A 20,661-nucleotide genomic window follows, 5' to 3' on the forward strand; every position below is an offset into this window, starting at 1 on the left:
AAAATGGTAAGGAGAAAAAAAAGAGTAGATGTTCCTCTGGTTTTGAAAATACAAATAGTTTTAATGTTGATAATTCTGAGCTTAGGGGTAAATTCTAATTAAAACATTTTTACTTTTATTTTGCCTTAAGAAAGGGGAAATTCTCTGTATAATCAAAAAAAACTCTGATGGTTGGTGGATGGCTAAGAACGCCAAAGGAAACGAAGGCCTTATTCCTAAAACCTACTTGGAGGTTAGTCTTTTTTGTTTATTCTTTCCTTTTTCTCCTTTAAGACTTTTTTTTTTTTCATTTATAACAAAACACTAAGTTGTATTCTTTGATCAATTGGCTAGTAAATGACTTAAGATATAGAATTTGCTTCAATTTTAGAGGATTAGAGCATGAGAAAAATTTGGGGCTTCCCTGGTGGCTCAGTGGTAAAAGAATCTGCCTGCCAATGCAGAAGACATGGGTTTGATCCTTGGGTTGGGAAGATTCCTTAAAGAAGGAAATGGCAACTCACTCCAGTGTCCTTGCCTGGGAAACCCCATGGACAGAGGAGCCTGGCGGGCTACAGTCCATGGGGTCACCAAGAGTCGGACACGACTTAGTGACTAAACAGTGATTATAGTGTTCTGCTCTCATGCAGGTGAGCTCTAGAATGTCGTCGCACGGTGAAGATGCTCTGTGGGTTCGTGTTGATCATAAAAATGAATAGACATTTATTTTTTATTGTGAAAGAAAACTGCAGTTAACTTTGTCTTACCTTCCACAAATACATGATCCTTTACTAAGATGTGAACATAGTATATAAGCATGTTGATTGCCCAGTTCTTTCATATTTCATAATATGGCATGGTCATTTGCTGTCCAGTAAATATAGATCAGTGCTGTTCAGTAGAAGTATAATGCAAACCACAAATGTAATTTAAAATTTTCTAGTAACCACGCTGAGACATCTTGTTTTTCCTCATACCACTTCTGACACTAGCTGTGTGAGGGTTTTTTTTGACACCAAATACATGTTGTTTTTCACACTGTTTCTTTGAAGCCAACCAGGTGTCCAACAGTGCAGTTCAATTCTAGCACTAACTCCTGGACTTAGCATAGACCCCACAAGATAAGGGCGCAGTCCTGCAAGACTGCCCCACTTTGGGGACTTCCCTGGTGGTCCAGTGGTTAAGAGTCAGCCTACCAATGTAGGGGATGCAGGTTCAAGCTAAGCCTCAACTTATATTTAAGTTATATATAACTTATATGTAAAGTATACCACAACTACTTAACCCACACTCATGAACCTGAAAACCGAACTTACTGAGTGTCTGTACTCTGCAACGAGAGAACCCACCAGTGAGGAGCCCACACACTGCAAGTAGAGATTAACCCCCACTCACAATGAAGATACAGCACAGCCAAAATTCAGTCAATCAATGAATCAAGCAGTAAATAAAATTTAAAAAGCAATTTTAAAATTGCTTGGACAGAGGAGCCTGGCAGGCTCCTTCATGAGGTCGCAAAGAGTTAGACGCAACTGAGCAAAGCAGCAGCAGCAATCCATACCTAGAAGTGACATTCATGGGAGCTTGGGTTAACTTCCATTACGAGCTAAAGATCTCCGAAATCGTGTCCCAAATAAGGTAGACGCACATTTCTCTTGTGTGTGGAGAAAGTGTGGAGATGGGCAGTCAAAGCATGGCAAGGCCCTACCTCATATTTTACTTGGGGCTTCCCTGGTGGCCTAGTGGTAAAGAATCCCCCTGCCAATGCAGGAGACACAGGTTCGATCCCTGGGTCGGGAAGACTCCCTGGAGAAGGAAATGGCCACTCACTCTGTCCCTGGGATTTTCTTACCTGGAAAATCCCATGGACAGAGGAGCTGGGTGGGCTACAGTCCATAGCGTAGCAAAACACTCTGACATGACAGTGATTAAACAACAGCAAAAGCAACATTTTACTCTGTGGTTAGGTGCTGTCAGCTCTCCCTAGGGTTGTCATCTCTAGGTGCCGTCAGCTCTCCCTAGGGTTGTCATCTCTAGGTTGGCAGCTATGTCTTTTAACAATTCCAAGCAGAGAGAGAAGAAAAGTGAGGAAGAAGTCGAAAGGCAAGAGCTGCAGTCTTGTAAGAAGGTTTCCTGGAAGTTACACAAAAAGCTTCCAATTATATCTCCTGGACCAGCATTCAGTTTCTTGACAACACCTAGCTGTGAGGAGGGCTTGGAAAATGTAGTTTTCTTAGGTTGCGTGCGTGTTCAATTATGTCCGAATCGTTGCAACTCCATGGACTGTAGCCTATCAAGCTCCCCATCTGTGGGCTTTCCCAGGCAAGGATACTGGAGTGGGTTGCCATTTCCTTCTCCAGGGGATCTTGCCTACCCAGGGATTGAACCCACGTCTCCCCTGCATTGGCAGGAGGATTCTTTACCACTGAGCCACCTGGGAAGCCCCTTTTAGTTTGATTCATTGCTATAATCAGGGACTCTTGGAAAAGAAGAACCTGCGTTGTGATCAGTTTGCACATAACCTTGTCCCATTATTCCCCTTAAATAAATTCCTAGATGCTCATCGCTGCTGAAAGGCACGAGCCTTGGTATTTTGGTCGAGTTTGCCATTTTGCAAATTAGGAGAGTTATTCTTACTTGGACTCCCGTGCCCGGCAGCTGAGAATGTTTGTCTGTCTGCACACTTGCCACTGATGGTTGGCACCAGTCTTTTGCCAAAGTGATGCCCCCCAAAAAAGGGGCTCATTATTGTTTTTTGCTTGCATTTATTATATTACTAGTGAGGTTGAGTGTCATTTCATTTGCTTTATTTATTTCTATTTCTATTTATTCTTTGAAAACTGCCTTTTTAATTCATTTTTCAAAGGGGTTTTTGAAAATTGTATTGCTATGGAAGAGTTTTTGTATTTTCTTAATAATAAGGATATTAAGCCTTGGAAACTTGAGGCAGATATTGTCTTTGTTGACTTTCAACCAGATTTACTTTTAGGTAGTTAAATCTGTCCGTGTTCCATTTATGAGTTTTGGTTTTGCTATCATGAGTGGAAAGGATTCCCCCATCTCAAGATTATTTTCTTCTAACACTTCCGTAGTTCTTTTATTTATATCTTTTCTTCTTTTTTTACATTTGAGTCAGTTCCATCTGGCACTCAGGCTGATTAAACTTGTTCTCTACCTTTATCCTTGTACTTTTTTCGAATAATGACATCGTTATTTGAGCTTTTATCCACTGATTTTTGACATGTCTGTCATATACTAAACCCCTACCTACACTCACATCTTTCTGAAAGTACATTTATTGGTTGATTTTCCCATTAGGTAAAAGGCACTTCATATTATTTTTCAGCCCTATAATAAAGAAGGAGGTCAAGAATCCAGTGAAGGAGACAGTGAAGAAGATACAGAGGTAGGGGATGGAACAGTGGACGGAGCCGAAGTCAAGCAAAGGTAAATTGGTGCGAGGGGACCTAAAAGTAGGTTCAGGAAATGTTGTATTTGTTCATCTTTACTGTTATAAATACTGGAAGAATTTCTTGAAATGGAGACAACTTATGGTCTGGGGGCTTTTCTCATCACCATCTGCTTAAAGGTCATCACAGCTTTACCTTTGTGGTTGCTTTTAGCAGGTGACATTATTCTTAGTTTCATGTAGGCAGTGTTAGATTGTCAGAAGATACAATGATGTACCCTGTTCTTTGATTAATGAAGTTCTCTGATTGAGTGAACACGCATAAACTTTCCGTGCACTCACCTAGCTACCCTGTCTCCCTAGAACCGATTCTCACTGGAGTGCTGTACGGAAGGCCATCTCAGAGGTTGGTATCTCCTGTCTTATTAATAATGGGGCTTCCCTGTGGCTCAGTGGTAATCTGCCTGCAATGTAGGAGACGTGTGTTCTATCCCTGGGTTGGGATGATCCTCTGGAGAAGGGCATGGCAACCCACTCCAGTATTCTTGCCTGGAGAATCCCATGGACGGAGGAGCCTGGTGGGCTACAGTCCATAGGGTGATAAAGAGTTGGACACAACCGAGCGACTTCATCTTATTAATAACTTCACTTCATCTTATTAATAACATCTCATTTTGTTACCTAATAGTTCTGATTAGAGTTCAGATTCAAAACAACTTTAAATGAAAGCATTGGGTCTTAAGCGGGTACAGGGCCTGGAATGCACAGGACATTAAAACGTACCTCTGGTTTAGTAAGTCTGTACTCCGAGTCACATTTCCCATTAGGTCTTTTCTGTTCAGAAGAGTAGATTTGAGGGCTTGGAAATGTCTCACTTTGAGTCTGCTTGAATTTTCTGTCATTTGGGTAAAGACAATTGTTAAATTTTAGTTTTGTAACATGTAAAAATTCCAAAAAGCTCAAAAAAGTAAGAAACTACCCATAATCCTATCATTTAAAAAGTTACATAATGAAATGAAACTCCACTCCTTCTGTAAGTAATCACCACTAACCGTTTAGTAAATGCATCCTTTGTGGGATTTTTACTGTATTTATTGTTTATGGACATGGGTGCACGTGCACGTCTGTGTATGTTACACACACACACACGCAAAGCCATTCAGTCTTCAGTGCACGTCAGTTCATGGTGTCAGCTCATCTGTGACATGGCACACTCCCTGGTGGGGCAGGACAGGCCGTTTTGACAGGGACCACGCAGAAGCAGCCGGTCTAAAGTGCAGAGCTCGGTGCCTGGAGAGCTGCATGGGGCTTGGGAAAGGCCATCCTTGGGAAAGGCCAGGTATCAGCGATAGCATCTTCTCATAATTGGGGGCTAAACTGCTGTATTCTTCCATTAAAGTCTGGACATTTGTATTTTTGTTTGGGGAGTTGTAGCTGCTATAGAGATAAAGAGAGTATTCTAGAGGTGAGAAAACCTGAACAAAAGCAAGGAAGTTAATTTTGTTTTACTCTCTTCAGCAGATAAACACCGTCGACGTGCTGACCGCGATGGGAGCGATTCCTGCCGGGTTCAGGCCTTCCACGCTCTTCCAGCTCCTGGAGGAAGGTACCAGGTGCCCATCAGCCAGCACAGACTTTCAGTGAAGCCGTCATGGTTTACATCTAACTTTGCTGGCACAGCCAGAGAAGGTTGTTGATAAAGATGTTGGATCTCACGTCTCTTGGACGCTCATCTTGCCCCTCGTCTTGCCTGTGACAGGAGGAGGGAGCCCTGATCCTGCCAGACGCCAAGCCCACTTTCATTTATTTCGGGAGCAGGGCTCTCGGCGCCCACCCCTTTGCTGTGCTGCTGTCCCCTGCCCCGCCGGCTGGTTGCCTCATAGTAGTCCTAGCACCAGCCCCCTCAGCCCCGTCACACGCCAGCTGAAGCCTCCCTTTCTCTGCTTTTCTTCACATCAGGACCTTTCCCGAGAGTTACCTCTCCTCACTGTTTCTGTTTTCTTACTCGTTCTTGGATTGCCCTGTACTTGGCAGCATTTGTTCATAAGCTCATTTTATTTTTAAATATTTATTCATTTATTTGGCTGTACCATGTCTTAGTTGCAGCATACAGGATCTTTGATCTTCATTACAACATGCAAGATCTTTTTCGTTTCGACACGTGAGACGTTCAAGTAGCAGCATGCAGGGTCTAGTTCCCTGACCAGGGATTGAATGCAGACTCCCCACTTCGGGAGTTTGGAGTCTTAGCTCATTTTAAAGAGCAGCGATTTTGGAGAGAGGCTCACCTGGATTCTCTGAGTTGTTATCTATGTAGGGACTGCTTTGAGGCTCCTCTGTTGGGAGGCTCTTCTCAGCAACCCCTAAACACCCACCTCCTTCTCATGCTTCTGTCTCAGGATAAAACGCCACCTTCCCAGAGACACCTTCCTTGTAGGTTCTCCCGCTCTCGTCCATGTCAGCACCCTTTATAGGTCTAAGTCAGCTTATAATTATTTTATTTAGTCTTTTGTCTCCTTATTTTTCTTAATTATTTTCGCCCACTGGGCTGTAAGCTCATGGGGGCAGGGGATGTATTTCTCTGATTCATGTTTGTGTTTCCAGTTCCTAGCAGATTTGTTGTTGTTGTTTGGCTACTAAGTCATGTCTGACTCTTTGCAACCCCCTGGACTACAGCATGCCAAGGCTCTCCTGTCCTTCACTATCTCCTGGAATTTGCTCAGATTTATTTCCATTGAGTCGGTGGGTAATGCTATCCAACCATCTCATCCTCTGTCACTCCCTCCTCTTGCCTTCAATCTTTCCCAGCATCAGGGTCTTTTTCAGTGAATCAGCTCTTCGTGTCAGTTGGCCAATGTACTGGGGATTCAGCTTCAGCATCAGTTCTTCCAATGAATATTCAGGGTTGATTTCCTTTAGGATGGACTGGTTTGATCTCCTTGCTGTTAAGGGACTCTCTGCGGAATAGATTTTGTAATAAGTATTCATGACTAAATTATGGAAAAACAGCATTAAAATACTTTTATGTAAAGAAGTAAAATTAATGATGATACACTTTTTCTAGAATGTCCAAAAAATGGTTACATATTTTCTGCATTTTACAAAAATATTTGAATGGGTCATCTTCATCAGGGGGCATGTTACCAGCCTGAGAGTCTTTAAGGTCTTTCCTAAAGCTGCTTAAGATCAGCTCTTATGTGCTTCCATCTTTTCGTTTCCTCCTGTTGTTCTTATCTCTGTTGGTATGTCTGTCTTAGGAAGCAAGTTTCTAGCAAACAGTATGCATGGTATTTTCGACGTCTGTTTCCTAAGTGTGAACCGTAACATCATGGATTTGGGGTTTTGAATTTCGTTCATTCTTTGTAGGAATATAAAGGAAAAATTATTTTTGCAGGGAATCAATTCCGAGCAAGTTACTTCTTACAGCCAGAGCTCACACCTTCCCAACTGGCCTTCAGAGATCTGATGTGGGATGCAAAAACCGGCTCTGTAAGTATGGTTACTCTTTAAGGTGCTCGGAAAGTGAATTTGTCTCATAAGTCATACAAGCAGACCTTCCTCGTAACTGATTGTTCTTGCAGATCAGGTCAAGACCGAGCCGTGTCTCCTTGATTCTGACTCTCTGGAGCTGCAAGATGATTCCTCTTCCAGGGGTGAGCATCCAAGTTCTGAGCAGACACGTGCGCCTCTGTCTGTTTGACGGCAGTGAGGTGAGCTTGCTGGGGAGTCCAACTAGTTCCCGCCACATGCATTTTTTTAATTTAATTTTTTTTAAACACCAAAAACATTTTGTAGTGGAATATAGCTGATTAACAATGTTGTGATGGTTTCAGATGAACAGAGAAAGGACTCAGCCATGCATATACATGTACCCATTCTCCTCCAAACCCCCCTGCCTCCCAACCACCTATTAAACGCATGCTGCATAGGATCTGTCTGTCTCTTTCTCTCTCTCTCTCAGTCTCTCTGTGTGTGTATAAGTATCTAGATAAAATAATGTATAGTGTTAGTGTTAGTCGCTCAGCTGTGTCTAATTCTTTGCGACCTCATGGACTGTAGCCTGCCAGGCTCCTCTGTCCTTGGGATTTCCCAGGCAAGAATATTAGAGTGGGTTGCCATTGCTTTCTCCAGGGGATCTTCCCAACTCAGGATCAGACCCAGGTCTCCTGCACTGTAGGTGGATTCTTCATCATCTGAGCTACCGGGGAAGCCCCAGATATTGTATGGTAGCATGCAAACGGCAAGGGTTCTGATGATACAGGTCTATTAACTCCAGACTCTCTCACTGGCTAAATGTACGACATTTGTATATCACAGTTAGCTCGCGTGAGCCATAGGTTTTTCGCTTACAAAAAGGTACTGATGCCTGCCTCCTAGTACTATGTACACTTCAGGTTTTGAGTATAGAGTATTGCGTTTTAAAACGCTGATTCATTTATGGCTGTGCTGGGCCTTCGTTGCTGCGTGGGCTTTCTCTAGCTGTGGGAGCGGGGGCTGCTCTCCAGCTGCGGTGCGCAGGCTTCTCCTTGCAGCGGCTTCTCCTGTTGCAGAGCGTGGGCTCTAGAGCCCAAGGGCTCCGTGGTTGTGGCCCTCTGGCTCAGCTGCTCTGCAGCACGTAGAGTCTTCCTGCAGCAGGGATCAAAGTCGTGTCCCCTGTAGTGGCAGGTGGATTCTTAACCACTGGACCAGCAGGGAGGGCTGAGCATTGCGTTTCTGACAGGTGTACACACCTGTGTAACCGACATTCCCGTCAACCTGCGGGGCACTGCCATCACCTGGCAGAGTTGCCTTGCGTCCTTTTCCACCCCTTCCTCTCTCATTCCTAAGAGAGTATTTTCCACCCACTACCAACCAAAGAATTTGAATGACTCTTAGTTAATTGATTTGTTTAGGAGATACAGCTAAAACAGTGCTGAGATGGAAATTTATGACTGAATATACTAGGCAAGAAGAAAGATTTTAAATCAGTGACCTAAGCTGGAACTCAAGAGTCTAGAAAAGAAGAGTGAATGAAACCTGAAGAAAGTAGAATGGAGGAGCTAGTAAAGACAAGAAACGAATGAAATAGAAAGCAAAAGAGAAAGTCAGAAAAGGCAAAGTTTATCCTTTAACAAGATTAATAAAATTGAGAGATGCCTAGTGAGACTGATCAAGAAATTTTAAAAAGAGAGACTTCCCTGGTGGTCCATTGGTTAAGGCTTCACCTTCCAATGGTGGGGGGCAGAGGTTTGATCTCTAGTTGGGGAGCCAGGATCCCACATGCCTTAGTGGGGCCAAAAATAAGTAAAATAATTTTAAAAAATAAATTTTAAAAAGAGAGAAAGAAAGAAAACAACTGATTGTTGCCAAAACTCAGCCTCTGTTCACTAGTGCCCAACAGAAACATGGAGACAGAGTTTTGGGTGAAGTAGAAAAGAGTAGCTTTTATTGCTTTGCAAGGCAAAGGGCTCCACAGCTGGTGAAGGCCCTCAAAACTGTGTGTCCCACCCTGGAGGTGAGGTGGTGAGGAGGGGCAGTGAGAAGTCTTACAGTGTTAAAGGAGCACGGCGTGGCCAGCTCATGGACTGCAGCCCGCCAGACCCTTCTGTCCATGGGATTCTCCAAGCAAGAACACTGAAGCAGGTTGCCATGCCCTCCTCCAGGGGATCTTACCCACCCAGGGATCAAACCCATGTCTCTTGTCTCTCCTGCATTGGCAAGTGGGTTCTTTACCACTAGTGTTACCTGGGAAGCCTGAAAGAAGAGAAGGGTGATATTATAAATAATTTCATGGCAATAGATTTGATAAAATCACTAAACAGAGGAATTCTTCAAAAACCACGATTTAATGAAACTGACCTAAGAAGAACTAGAACAATTTGAATAACCCCTGTTAAAGATATTAAAACTGAAATGAAAACTCTTCCAGTTGAGGAAACTCCAGAACCCAGATGGTTTCACTGGTGGTTTCCGCTGAACATTTAAGGAAGAAATAATACCACTAGTACACAAACCCTTCCAGAGAACAGATGAAGAGGGAATGCTTCCCGTCGTGTTTCAGGAGGCCAGGAAAAACATGCTACCAAAATAAGACATCACATTACAAAAAAGAAAAATTACAAGACCAGTACTCCTCACGAATATAATGAACTAAAATCCTAAACAAAATGTGAGTGAATTGAACCTGATTGATGATTATCCAGCTCAAATCTATACTACTGTTAACTTACCTGCTCCTCTGTTGACATTGGTTAGCACTGTTAGCACGCAGCTCTCCCTTGAAGTACAGGCGCATGTGCGTCCTCAGTCATGTGAGACTCTTAGCGACCCCAAGGACTGTACCTGCCAGGCTTTTCTGTCCATGGGATTTTCCAGGCAAGAATACTGGAATGGGTTCCCATATCCTACTCCAGGGGAGCTCCCCAGCCCAGGGATCGAACATGTGTCTCTTGCACCTCCTGCATTGGCAGGAGGATTCTTAACCACTGCACCACCTGGATACATAAAAAAGGACAATATATCATGATTAATTGGGATTATTCCAGGAATTCAAAGGTACCCTCCTGTGTAGCCAAGAATAGATCATTGTAATTTGCCATATTAACATAACTAAAGAAGAAAAAAAAATGTGATCATTCAATAGACGCGGAAAAAGCATTTGACAAACATTAACACCCATTTACGATTCTTTAAAAAGTTCTCATCAAATTAAGAACAGAAGGGAACTTCACGTTGGTAAAGGGCAACAATTCAGTTCAGTTGCTCAGTTGTGTCCAACTCTTTGCGACCCCATGGACTGCAGCACACCAGGCCTCCCTTTTCATCACCAATTCCCAGAGCTTCCTCAAACTCATGTCCATTGAGTCAGTGATGCCATCCAACCATCTTATCCTCTGTCGTCCCCTTATCCTCCCACCTTCAATCTTTCCCAGCATCAAGGTCTTTTCAAATGACTCAGTTCTTCACATCAGGTGGCCAAAGTATTGGAGTTTCAGCTTCAACATCAGTCCTGTCAATGAATATTCAGGACTGGTTTCCTTTAGAATGGACTGGTTGGATCTCCTTGCAGTCCAAGGGACTCTCAAGAGTCTTCTCCAACACCACAGTTCAAAAGCATCAATTCTTTGGCACTAAGCCTTCTTTATAATCCAAATCTCACATCCATACATGACTACTGGAAAAACCATAACCTTGACTAGACGGACCTTTGTTGGCAAAGTAATGTCTCTGCTTTTTAATATGCTGTCTAGCTTTGTCATAGCTTTTATTCCAAGGAGCAAGGGTCTTTTAATTTCATAGCTACAGTCACCATCTGCAGTGATTTTGGAGCCCAAGAAAATAAGGTGTCTCATGTTTCCACTGTTTCCCAATCTACTGGCCATGAAGTGATGGGACCAGATGCCATGATCTTCGTTTTCTGAATGTTGAGCTTTAAGCCAACTTTTTCACTCTCCTCTTTAACTTTCATCAAGATGTTCTTTAGTTCTTCTTCACTTTCTGCCATAAGAGTGGTGTCATCTGCGTATCTGAGGTTATTGATATTTCTCCTGGTAGTCTTGATTCCAGCTTGTGCTTCTTCCAGTCCAGCATTTCTCATGATGTACTCTGCATGTAAGTTAAATAAGCAGGGTGACAATATACAGCATTTCCAAATACAGATTTGGAACCAGTCTGTTGTTCTATGTCCAGTTCTAACTGTTGCTTTTTGACCTGCATACAGATTTTTCAGGAGGCAGGTCAGGTGGTCTGGTATTCCCATCTCTTTAAGAATTTTCCACAGTTTGTTGTCCACACAATCACAGGCTTTGACATAGTCAATAAAGCAGAAGTAAATATTTTTCTGGAACTCTCTTGCTTTTTCCATGATCCAGCAGATGTTGGCAATTTGATTTCTGGCTCCTCTGCCTTTTCTAAATCCAGCTTGAATACGTGGAAATTCATGGTTCATGTCCTGTTGAAGCCTGGCTTGGAGAATTTTGAGCATTACTTTGCTAGCGTGTGAAATGAGTGCAATTGTGTGATAGTTTGAACATTCTTTGGCATTGCCTTTCTTTGGGATTGGAATGCAAACTGACCTTTTCCAGTCCTGCAGCCACTGCTGAGTTTTCCAAATGTGTTGGCATATTGAGTGCAACACTTTCACAGCATCATCTTTTAGATTTGAAATAGCTCAACTGGAATTCCATCCCCTCCACTAGCTTTGTTTACAGTGATGCTTCCTAAGGCCACTTAACATTGCATTCCAGGATGTCTGGTTCTAGTTGAGTGATCACACCATTATGGTTATCTGGGTCATGAAGATTTTTTTTTTATAGTTCTCCTGTGTATTCTTGCCACCTCTTCTTAATATCTTCTGCTTCTGTTAGGTCCATACCATTTCTGACCTTTATTGAGCCCATCTTTGCATGAAATGTTCCCTTGTTATCTCTAATTTTCTTGAAAAGATCTCTAGTCTTTCCCATTCTATTGTTTTCTTCTATTTCTTTGCATTGATCACTGAGGAAGGCTTTCTCATCTCTCTTTGCTATTCTTTGGAACTTTACATTCAAATGGGTGTATCTTTCCTTTTCTCCTTTGTATTTCACTTCTTTTCTTTTCTCAGCTATTTGTAATGCCTCCTGAGACAACCATTTTGCCTTTTTGCATTTCTTCTTCTTGGGGATGGTCTTGATCCCTGCCTCCTGTACAGTGTCACGAACCTCATTCCATAGTTCTTCAGTCACTCTGTCTATCAGATCTAATCCCTTGAATCTGTCACTTCCACTGTATAATCATAAGGGATTTGATTTAGGTCATACCTGAATGGCCTAGTGGTTTTTCCTACTTTCTTCAATTTAATTCTGAATTTGGCAATAAGGAGTTCATGATATAAGCCACAGTCAGCTCCTGGTCTTGTTTTTGCTGACTGTATAGAGTTTCTCCATCTTCAGCTGCAAAGAATATAATCAATCTGATTTCGGTGTTGACCACCTGGTGATGTCCATGTGTAGAGATTTCTCTTGTGTTGTTGGAAGAGGGTGTTTGCTATGACCAGTGCGTTCTCTTGGCAAAACTCTATTAGCCTTTGCCCTGCTTCATTCTGTTCTCTAAGGCCAAATTTGCCTGTTACTCCAGGTGTTTCTTGACTTCCTACTTTTGCATTCCAGTCCCCTATAATGAAAAGGATATCTTGTTTGGGTGTTAGTTCTAAAAGGTCTTGTAGGTCTTCATAGAACCGTTCAACTTCAGTTTCTTCAGCATTACTGGTTGGGGCATAGACTTGGATTACTGTGATATTGAATGGTTTGCCTTGGAAACGAACAAATATCATTCTGTTATTTTTGAGATTGCATCCAAGTACTGCATTTTGGACTCTTTTCTTGACTATGGGGACTACTCCATTTCTTCTAAGGGATTCTTGCCCACAGTAGTAGATATAAAGGTCATATGAGTTGAAGGGCAACAAGAGAAAACTAAAGCAAAGCTAGTATCATCATACTTAATGTAAAATACTGAACACTATCCGCTACGGTCAGTAACGATTCAAAGATACCCAAGAAATAAGAAGATAGCTTAGGTTTTTTGTTTTTTTTTTTAATTGACAAAAGACTTGAGCAGGCACTTAAAAAAAGAAAATATGACAGGCCAACAGGCATATAAAAAGATACTGAGCACATAATGAGTCATCTGTGAAATGCAAATGAAAACCAGAGTGAAAGAGATCCAACTATAGACTAAAAGACCACCCTAAACATAATAATTCAGGCAGGTTAAAAGTTGAAGAGTAGAGAAAGATACACCATTCAAAAGATATTAATATCAGACAAAGTATACTTCGGAACAAGGAACATTATTGGGAATAAAGGGGTACATTACACGATAGGATGGACCATTCAGCAAGAAGATGTAACAGTCCTCAATGTGTGTACACCCAGCATCAGAGCATCAGAGCTTCAAAAGACATGCAGTAGAAATGGATCGAACTGAAGGGAGAAATGGGCAAAGCCATACTTATAATTACAGACTTTAAAACTTCTCTCTACAATACTGTAGAACAGAGAGAAGATTAGTAAGATTATGAAAGAACAGAATAACACCGTGAACAAACTGGATCTAATTAACATTTGTAAAACACTTCACCCCCCACTTGCATTCTTTTTAGTGAATGTGGAACATTCACCAAAACAGTTGGTCCTGAGCAGATTTTGAAATCGTGCAGTGTAGGGTTTTGATCACATGGAATTGAATTAGAAACCAAAACCAGAAAGAGAACAGGAAAAAAATCCTTGGAAATTATGCAACTGATTTCTAAATAATCAATGAGTTAAGAAAAGCATTGCTTAGAGGGAAGTTTGTCACACTAGAAAAGAATTCTCACTTCCATAATCTAAACTCTCGAGAGGGTGAGGCTTGCCATGAGATCTGAGGGGTGAATAGACCATAAGGAGAGGGCAGTGTGTTCCTGACTGAACAGGAGCACAGGCAGGGGCTTGAGAGGAAAGGTGTGGGGAGGGGCACGGGCGTGGCTGAGCAGAGGAAGTGCAGGGTGGGGCGAGGTGGGGCACGCTGTGTAAGAGCTTGTAAGCCGCAAGCTTTTCTCTTTGTCCTAAAAACAGGAAAGCCGTTGGAAGAGAGTGACATGACTTAGATGTACATCTGAGGGTGATTTCTGGCTACCCACTGGAGATGGATTGGAGGGGTGGCCAGAGGGACCCCAGTAGACCATTTGGAAGCTGTGTCACGATGTGGTGGTCAAAAGGCAGCAAGTGTCCACGCCTCCAAGAAAATGAAATCTGGAGCCATTCCGCCTGGAATTAAACCCAGGCTCCACCAGCTGAATGTGGGATGCCGACCAAATGACCCTACCTTGCTCTCTCTGGTGTACCTTCCTTAGGGTCAATGTGAAGACTAGGTAAGGTAGTATAAGTAAAGCACTTAAAGCTAGACATCCTGGAGCGTGAAGTTAAGTGCTAAGCTAGTGGAAGGTGATGAAATTCCAGCTGAGCCATTTCAAATCCTAAAAGATGATGCTGTTAAAGTGTTGCACTCAGTATGCCAGCACATTTGGAAAACTCAGCAGTGGCCACAGGACTGGAAAAGGTCAGTTTTTCATTCCATTCCCAAAGAAGGGCAACGCTGAAGAATGTTCAGACTACCGCAGAATTGTGCTCATTTCATGTGCTAGCAAGGTTATGCTCAAAGTCCTTCAAGGTAGGCTTCAGCAGTACATGAATCAAGAACTTCCAGATGTACAAGCTGGACTTAGAGAAGGCAGGGGAACCACAGATCAAATTTCCAACATTCATTGGATCATAGAGAAAGCAAGGGAATTCCAGAAAAACATCTTCTTCATTGACTATGCTAAAGCCTTTGATTGTGTGGATCACAACAAACTGTGGAAAATTCTTAAAGAGATGGGAGTACCAGACCACCTTACCTCTCCTGAGAATCCTGTGTGCGGTCAACAAGCAACAGTTAGAACCAGACATGGAACAGCAGACTGGTTCCAAATTGGGAAAGGAGTATGTCCAGGCTGTATATTGTCACCCTGCTTATTTAACTTATATGCAGAGTACATCATGAGAAAGGCTGGGCTGGTCGACTAACAGGTTGGAATCAAGATTGCCAGGAGAAATATCAACAACCTCAGATATACACATGATACCACTCTAAAGGTAGAAAGTGAAGAGGAGCTAAAGAGCTCTTGATGGAGGTGAAAGAGGAGGGTGAAAAAGCTGGCTTAAAACTCAACATTTAAACAACTAAGATCATGGCATCTGGTCCCCTCATTTCATGGCAAATAGAAGGAGAAAAAGTGGAAGCAGTGGCAGATCTCATTTTCTTGGGCTCCAAAATCACTGCAGACAGTGACTGCAGTCATGAAATTAAGACGCTTGCTCCTTGGAAGAAAGCCTATGACAAACCTAGATAGCATATTGAAAAACAGAGGCATCACTTTGCTGATAAAGGTCTGTTTAATCAAAGCTATGGTTTTTCCAGTAGTCGTGTATGGATGTGAGAGTTGCACTATAAAGAAAGCTGAGCACCAAAGAACTGATGCTTTTGAACTGTGGTGTTGGAGAAGACTGTTGAGAGTCCCTTGGACTGCAAGGAGATCCAACCAGTCCATCCTAAAGGACATCAGTCCTGGGTGTTCATTGGAGGGACTGATGCTGAGGCTCCAATACTTTGGCCACCTAATGCAAAGAGCCGACTCATTGGAAAAAACGTGATGCTGGGAAAGATTGAAGGCAAAAGAAGGGGACGGCAGAGGATGAGATGGTTAGATAGCATCACCAACTCGATGGACATGAATCTGAGCAAACTCTGGGAGATAGTGATGGACAGGGAAGGCTGGTGTGCTGCAGTCCATGGGGTCGCAAAGAGTGGGACACGGCTGAGCGACTGAACAACACAACAACAAAGCACTTACACCAATCCACGCAACATCGTGAGATCACCAGAGGAGGGAGATGACGGCGACTTGTTGAGAGACGTGGAGACGAGGGCTGTGGCTGGAGGGACATTCAGGAGGCTTGGTGGGTCATGGGCTGAGTGTGGGGCGTGTGGGAGCATGGGGCGTCAGGCGTGAAGCCGGGTCTCTGACTCCCACATCTGGGTGGATGGCGGGGACCTGCCCTGAGGCAGAGAGCACTGATAGCAGCCCAGGTATGGAGGAGTTCTTGGGTTTATCTTGGTCCCCGCTGAGTATACTTATTTAAAAAAAAATAACTTTTAAATTTTGTGTTGGGGTATAGCCAATTAACACACAATGCTGTGATAGTTTTATGTGAACAGCGAAAGGACTCAGCCATACATAGACATGCGTCCATTCTCCCCGAGACCCCCTTCCCATCCGGGCTGCCGTATGACGCTGAGCAGAGCTCCCTGTGCTGTACAGCAGGTCCTTGTCGATGACCCATTCTAAACACAGCAGTGTGCACACTTCCATTCCAAGCTCCCTAACTATCCCCTCCCCCGCCCTTCCCCCCAGCAGCCATAGCTCGTTCTCGAAGTCTGTGGGTCTGTTTCTGTTTTGTAAGTTCATTTGTGTGAGTCTTTTCAGATCCCACATAGGACGGATGGCATACAACGTTTCTCCTCCTGTCTGACTCACTTCACTCAGTGTGACACTCTGTAGGTCCTTCGTGCTGTGGCAAATGGCATTATTTCACTCTTTTTTGATGGTTGAGTAATATTCTGTTTTCTATATGTATCACATCTTCTTTATCCATTCCTCTGTTGGTGGGGCTTTCCCTGTGGCTCACCGGTAAATAATCTGCCCGCAATACAGGAAATGCAGGAGGACTGGGTTCAATCCCTGGGTTGGGAAGATCCCCTGGAGGAGGGCATGGCCACCCACTCCAGTATTCTTGCCAGGAAATCCCATGGACAGAGGAGCCTGGTGGGCCCCAGTCCACGGGGCTGCAGAGTCAGACACAAGCACACACACCGCAGCTAAGAGTATACCTCTCACTCACAGCACGAGGGAACCGCACAAAACCACTGCCATGAGGAACCACTAGGTGGCACCAGTGTTCAAGAAGAGATGAACCGCCTTCTGCAATCTGGTTCCATACTTTTTGCTCTGCCTCTCGCTGTTCTTATACATGACAACATAAAATAAAGATTGGAATTTTATTTTGACTAATATATCAAAATCATAGAAGTTATTTTATATAAAAATAATAGAGGTTAGTTTATGAAGCAAATTTATGTCAAATTTTCCAAATCATGGAGTTATAGAACGTATTTAATAGTTACATGCTCATTCTATTTATTTGGGCTTCCCTGGCAGCTGGTAAAGAATTTGCCTCCTTTGTGGGAGACCCAGGTTTGATCCCTGAGTTGGGAAGATCCCCTGGGGAAGGGAATGGCTACTCACTTCAGTATTCTTGCCTGGAGAATCTATTTACTTAAGAATACTTTAGTAAATTTAAGCCAAATCACAAACAGAAAGCATTATTACTAAAACTAATTAATAAGACACTGCTTCCAATAATGACTGAATAAGCTCCTCTTCAAATAACTAACATAGTGGTAACAGCTGTAAATTTTGGGCAATATACAAAAAGCCACTCCCTCAAGTCCCTGACAAGCATCCCAAAGCAGGTGGATCCTGGAGGGAAATCTTACCTCTGGAGTCTGCTGTTTTATTTTTTCCCTTCCTTCCCTCTATTTTTCATTCCTCTATTTTCTTTTTTCTGTCTTCCTGTGTGTTACTTAAAACATTTTTTTAAGAACTCCATTCTGAAGTGCCTGCCGTGTTATTGAGTGGCTCTCTTTGTACAGCTTTTTCAGTAGTTGAAATACTGAAAATAAAATAAGTAGGTATTATTTTATACATGCATAACTTTCCCCCAGTCTGCTTGTCAACATCCCAGTTCAAGTGATCAGTAGAAACTTTAATCCTCTCACTGCTTTATAATTATCTTCAGAATTTCCTCTGCATACATTGAGAACCACATCACACAGTGTGATAATTTTGCCTCAACCATTAAGCTTTTCTCCAGTTACAGAGAGCAGGGGCTACTGTAGTTGCCGTGTGTGGGCTTCTCATCACAGTGGCTTCTCATTGCAGAGCACAGACTCTCGGCTGCGGGGGCCTCAGCAGTTTCCGCACGTGGGCTCAGTAGTCTCAGCCCCGGGCCTCTAAAGCTCGGGCTTGGTAGTTGTGACACATGGGCTTAGTCACTCCAGGGCATGTGGGATCTTCCGGGATCAGGGATTGAACCCACGTCTCCTGCATCGGCAGGCAGATTCTTTACTACTGAGCCACTAGGGAAGCCCTACCCTTGTTTTTACTCTTTCCATTGTTCTTTCTTCCTTCCTTCCTGATATTCAGAGATTTCTTCTTTTATCGTGTTCTTTTCTATTTAGAGAACTTCCTTTAACCATTCTTTTAGGGTAGGTCTGCTGGCTAGAGATTCTCTTAGTTTTTCTTTATCTGAGAGTGCCTGCTTTCCCTTTATTCATGGTGGATATTTTCACTAGATATAGAACTCTGGGTTGGCAGTTCTTTTCTTTAAGCACTTAAAAAATATTGTTCCGCTTCACTGGAATTGGTTTTACTCTAGGGGTGAATCTAGGTGGTTCCTCTCTCACTGCTTTAAGGATATTGTGTTTATTTTTAGAAGTTTGTATACTTTGTCATGGGTTTCTTGGATTTTATGTTGTTTAGGGTTTTTTCAGCTTCTTAAACTGTAGGCTTATGTCTTTTGCCAGATTTGGGGATTTTTCAGCCATTATTTTCTCAAATACTTTTCCAACTCTAAACTCCCTTCCCTTCTGGGACTCAGATAGCATGAACATTAGATCTTTTGTTATAATCTCATAGGTTCCTGAGGCTGTGACCATTATCTTTCCATCTATTCAGTTGTTCAGACTGTGTAGTTTCTGTTTGCCTGTCTTCAAGCTCACTGATTCTTTTCTCTCTTTTCTGTTCTGTGGTTGAGTCTATTCAGTGACTTGTGTAGGTGTGTGTATGTGTCTGTTTTCAAACTTGGGGTTCTCTGGTGGCTCAGATGGTTAAGAATCTACCTGCAATACAGGAGAGCCAGGTTGAATCCCTGGGTCAGGAAGATCCCCTGGAGAAGGAAATGGCAACGCAGTCCAATATTCTTGTCTGGGAAATCCCATGGACGGAGGAGCCTGGCTGACTGAGTGACTAACACCTTCACTTTCATTGTATTTTTCAGTTCTAGAATTTCCATTAGGGTCCTGTTTCTTTTTCTTTTTTTGTTAAAATTTCCTTATTTCTTTCTTGAAACCCCATATTTCTTTCTGTTTTTTTTTTTTTTTTTAATTTATTTTAAGCATCTCCATAGTTGTTTATTGAAGCATTTTTAGATGACTGCTTTAAAATGCTTTTCAAATAATTCCAACATCAGTCATCTTTGTGTTGGGATCTTTTTTTTTTTTTAACTTTTAACTTTATATTGGAATACAGCTGATTAACCATGTTGTGATGGTTTCAGGTGGACAGCAGAGGGACTCAGCCATACATACACAGGTATCCATTCTCCCCCAAACGCCCCTCCCATGCAGGCTGCCGCAAGACATTGAGCAGAGTTAGTGTTGTTATCTTTTGATTCTTTTCTCACTTAAGTTGCGATTTTCCTGGTATTTGGTATAATGAATGATTTTTTCTTTAAAAATGGTATCTTAGACATCTGAGAGCTGGGAGTCTGGATCTTGGTAAGCTTTGCTCCTACTGTGGCACACACATTGGCGCCGTTCCTGCCAGGCTAGAGCGAGCCCACCTCCTGGCCTCTGCACACACCTCTGGGGAAAGGCGTGTCTCCTTGCACTGGGACCCTGATGAGGCTCAGGCTCCTCTGTAGGCCCCCAGTGACAGCACTTGCCGTGTCATTCCTTAGGGCCTATGGTCCCTAGCCAGCCCACGTTCCTTTCCCCACTCTGGACATTACAAGCCGATAAAAATAAGGTTTCTGAATTTCATTATATTAAATTTTCCATCAAAAAGAGAACTGTGAACAAATAATGAACTCTATGCTATGCATGTTAACATATTTAGAGAAAAGTTTACTTATGTCTGCAAGTTTGTCGTGTATCAAAAAATAAGATGAACTGATGGATGGCTAGATGGGATATGTGATAAAGCAAGTGAAGTAAAATGTTGATGGCAGAATCTAGGTGATAAGCTTAGGGTGTGCTGTAAGTTTCTTTTAACTTGTCTGGTATATTTGACACATTTTATAATCAACCATCGTTGTATGTTTCATCCTTAAAGAGTGATTGAAAAGCCTTAAGAACTCAGTAAGAAATAATACATCAACAAACTATATACCTATTTTGCCAATAATAAGAGAAATAGAAAACAAATCTAAATCTCACGTTTAGACTCTTTGAACATTATAATCTTCCAATTTGCTTATTCTTTTTCATTTTACATGCATTTCACACTACAATCTGACTTTTATTGAAATTAGCAATATTTGTTAAATTAGGAACTATTTCAAATGTATATAAACATGCAGAAAAAAAAATAATAGCCATCCATGGCCTTGTCACCTGGTTCTTTTGAAGCCTCTCAGTTTGCAGTATGTAAATTTCTAGGCTTCCTACTTAGCTGTAGATTATTCTCATAAATCTAAAATCACTCTGTATTTCTATATTCCTCCTTAACACACCAAGATACTCACATGTAACTCCCCACTGCCCCCATCTTGTTATCAATGCACATAAAATGCTCCTGTGGGCCATATTTCTTGAAAGGTCAGTTATACCTAAAATTTCTCCTAGTTTTCTGGTTAATCTCTCTCAGATATTATGTATTTCACTTAGTACAGTTT

The 20,661-nt window shown here is 42.4% G+C and overlaps 1 protein-coding gene across 4 annotated transcripts in view; it reads left to right on the top strand.

Annotated features, from left to right (window-relative positions):
• NPHP1 (nephrocystin 1) overlaps positions 1 to 20,661 on the top strand; it is a 66,060-nt gene that overhangs the window by 18,868 nt on the left and 26,531 nt on the right. For 2 of the 4 annotated variants that reach the window (XM_027554533.1, XM_027554536.1), the window contains exons 6-11: positions 131 to 232; positions 3,326 to 3,426; positions 3,752 to 3,794; positions 4,907 to 4,994; positions 6,783 to 6,877; positions 6,970 to 7,098. In XM_027554533.1, coding sequence (XP_027410334.1) covers positions 131 to 232; positions 3,326 to 3,426; positions 3,752 to 3,794; positions 4,907 to 4,994; positions 6,783 to 6,877; positions 6,970 to 7,098 — 558 coding nt within the window. The remainder of the gene's footprint in view (positions 1 to 130; positions 233 to 3,325; positions 3,427 to 3,751; positions 3,795 to 4,906; positions 4,995 to 6,782; positions 6,878 to 6,969; positions 7,099 to 20,661) is intronic. The other 2 variants (XM_027554535.1, XM_027554534.1) reach the window with 2 other exon arrangements.

Source organism: Bos indicus x Bos taurus, chromosome 11 (genome assembly GCF_003369695.1).
Source record: "Bos indicus x Bos taurus breed Angus x Brahman F1 hybrid chromosome 11, Bos_hybrid_MaternalHap_v2.0, whole genome shotgun sequence".
Lineage (NCBI taxonomy): Eukaryota > Metazoa > Chordata > Mammalia > Artiodactyla > Bovidae > Bos > Bos indicus x Bos taurus.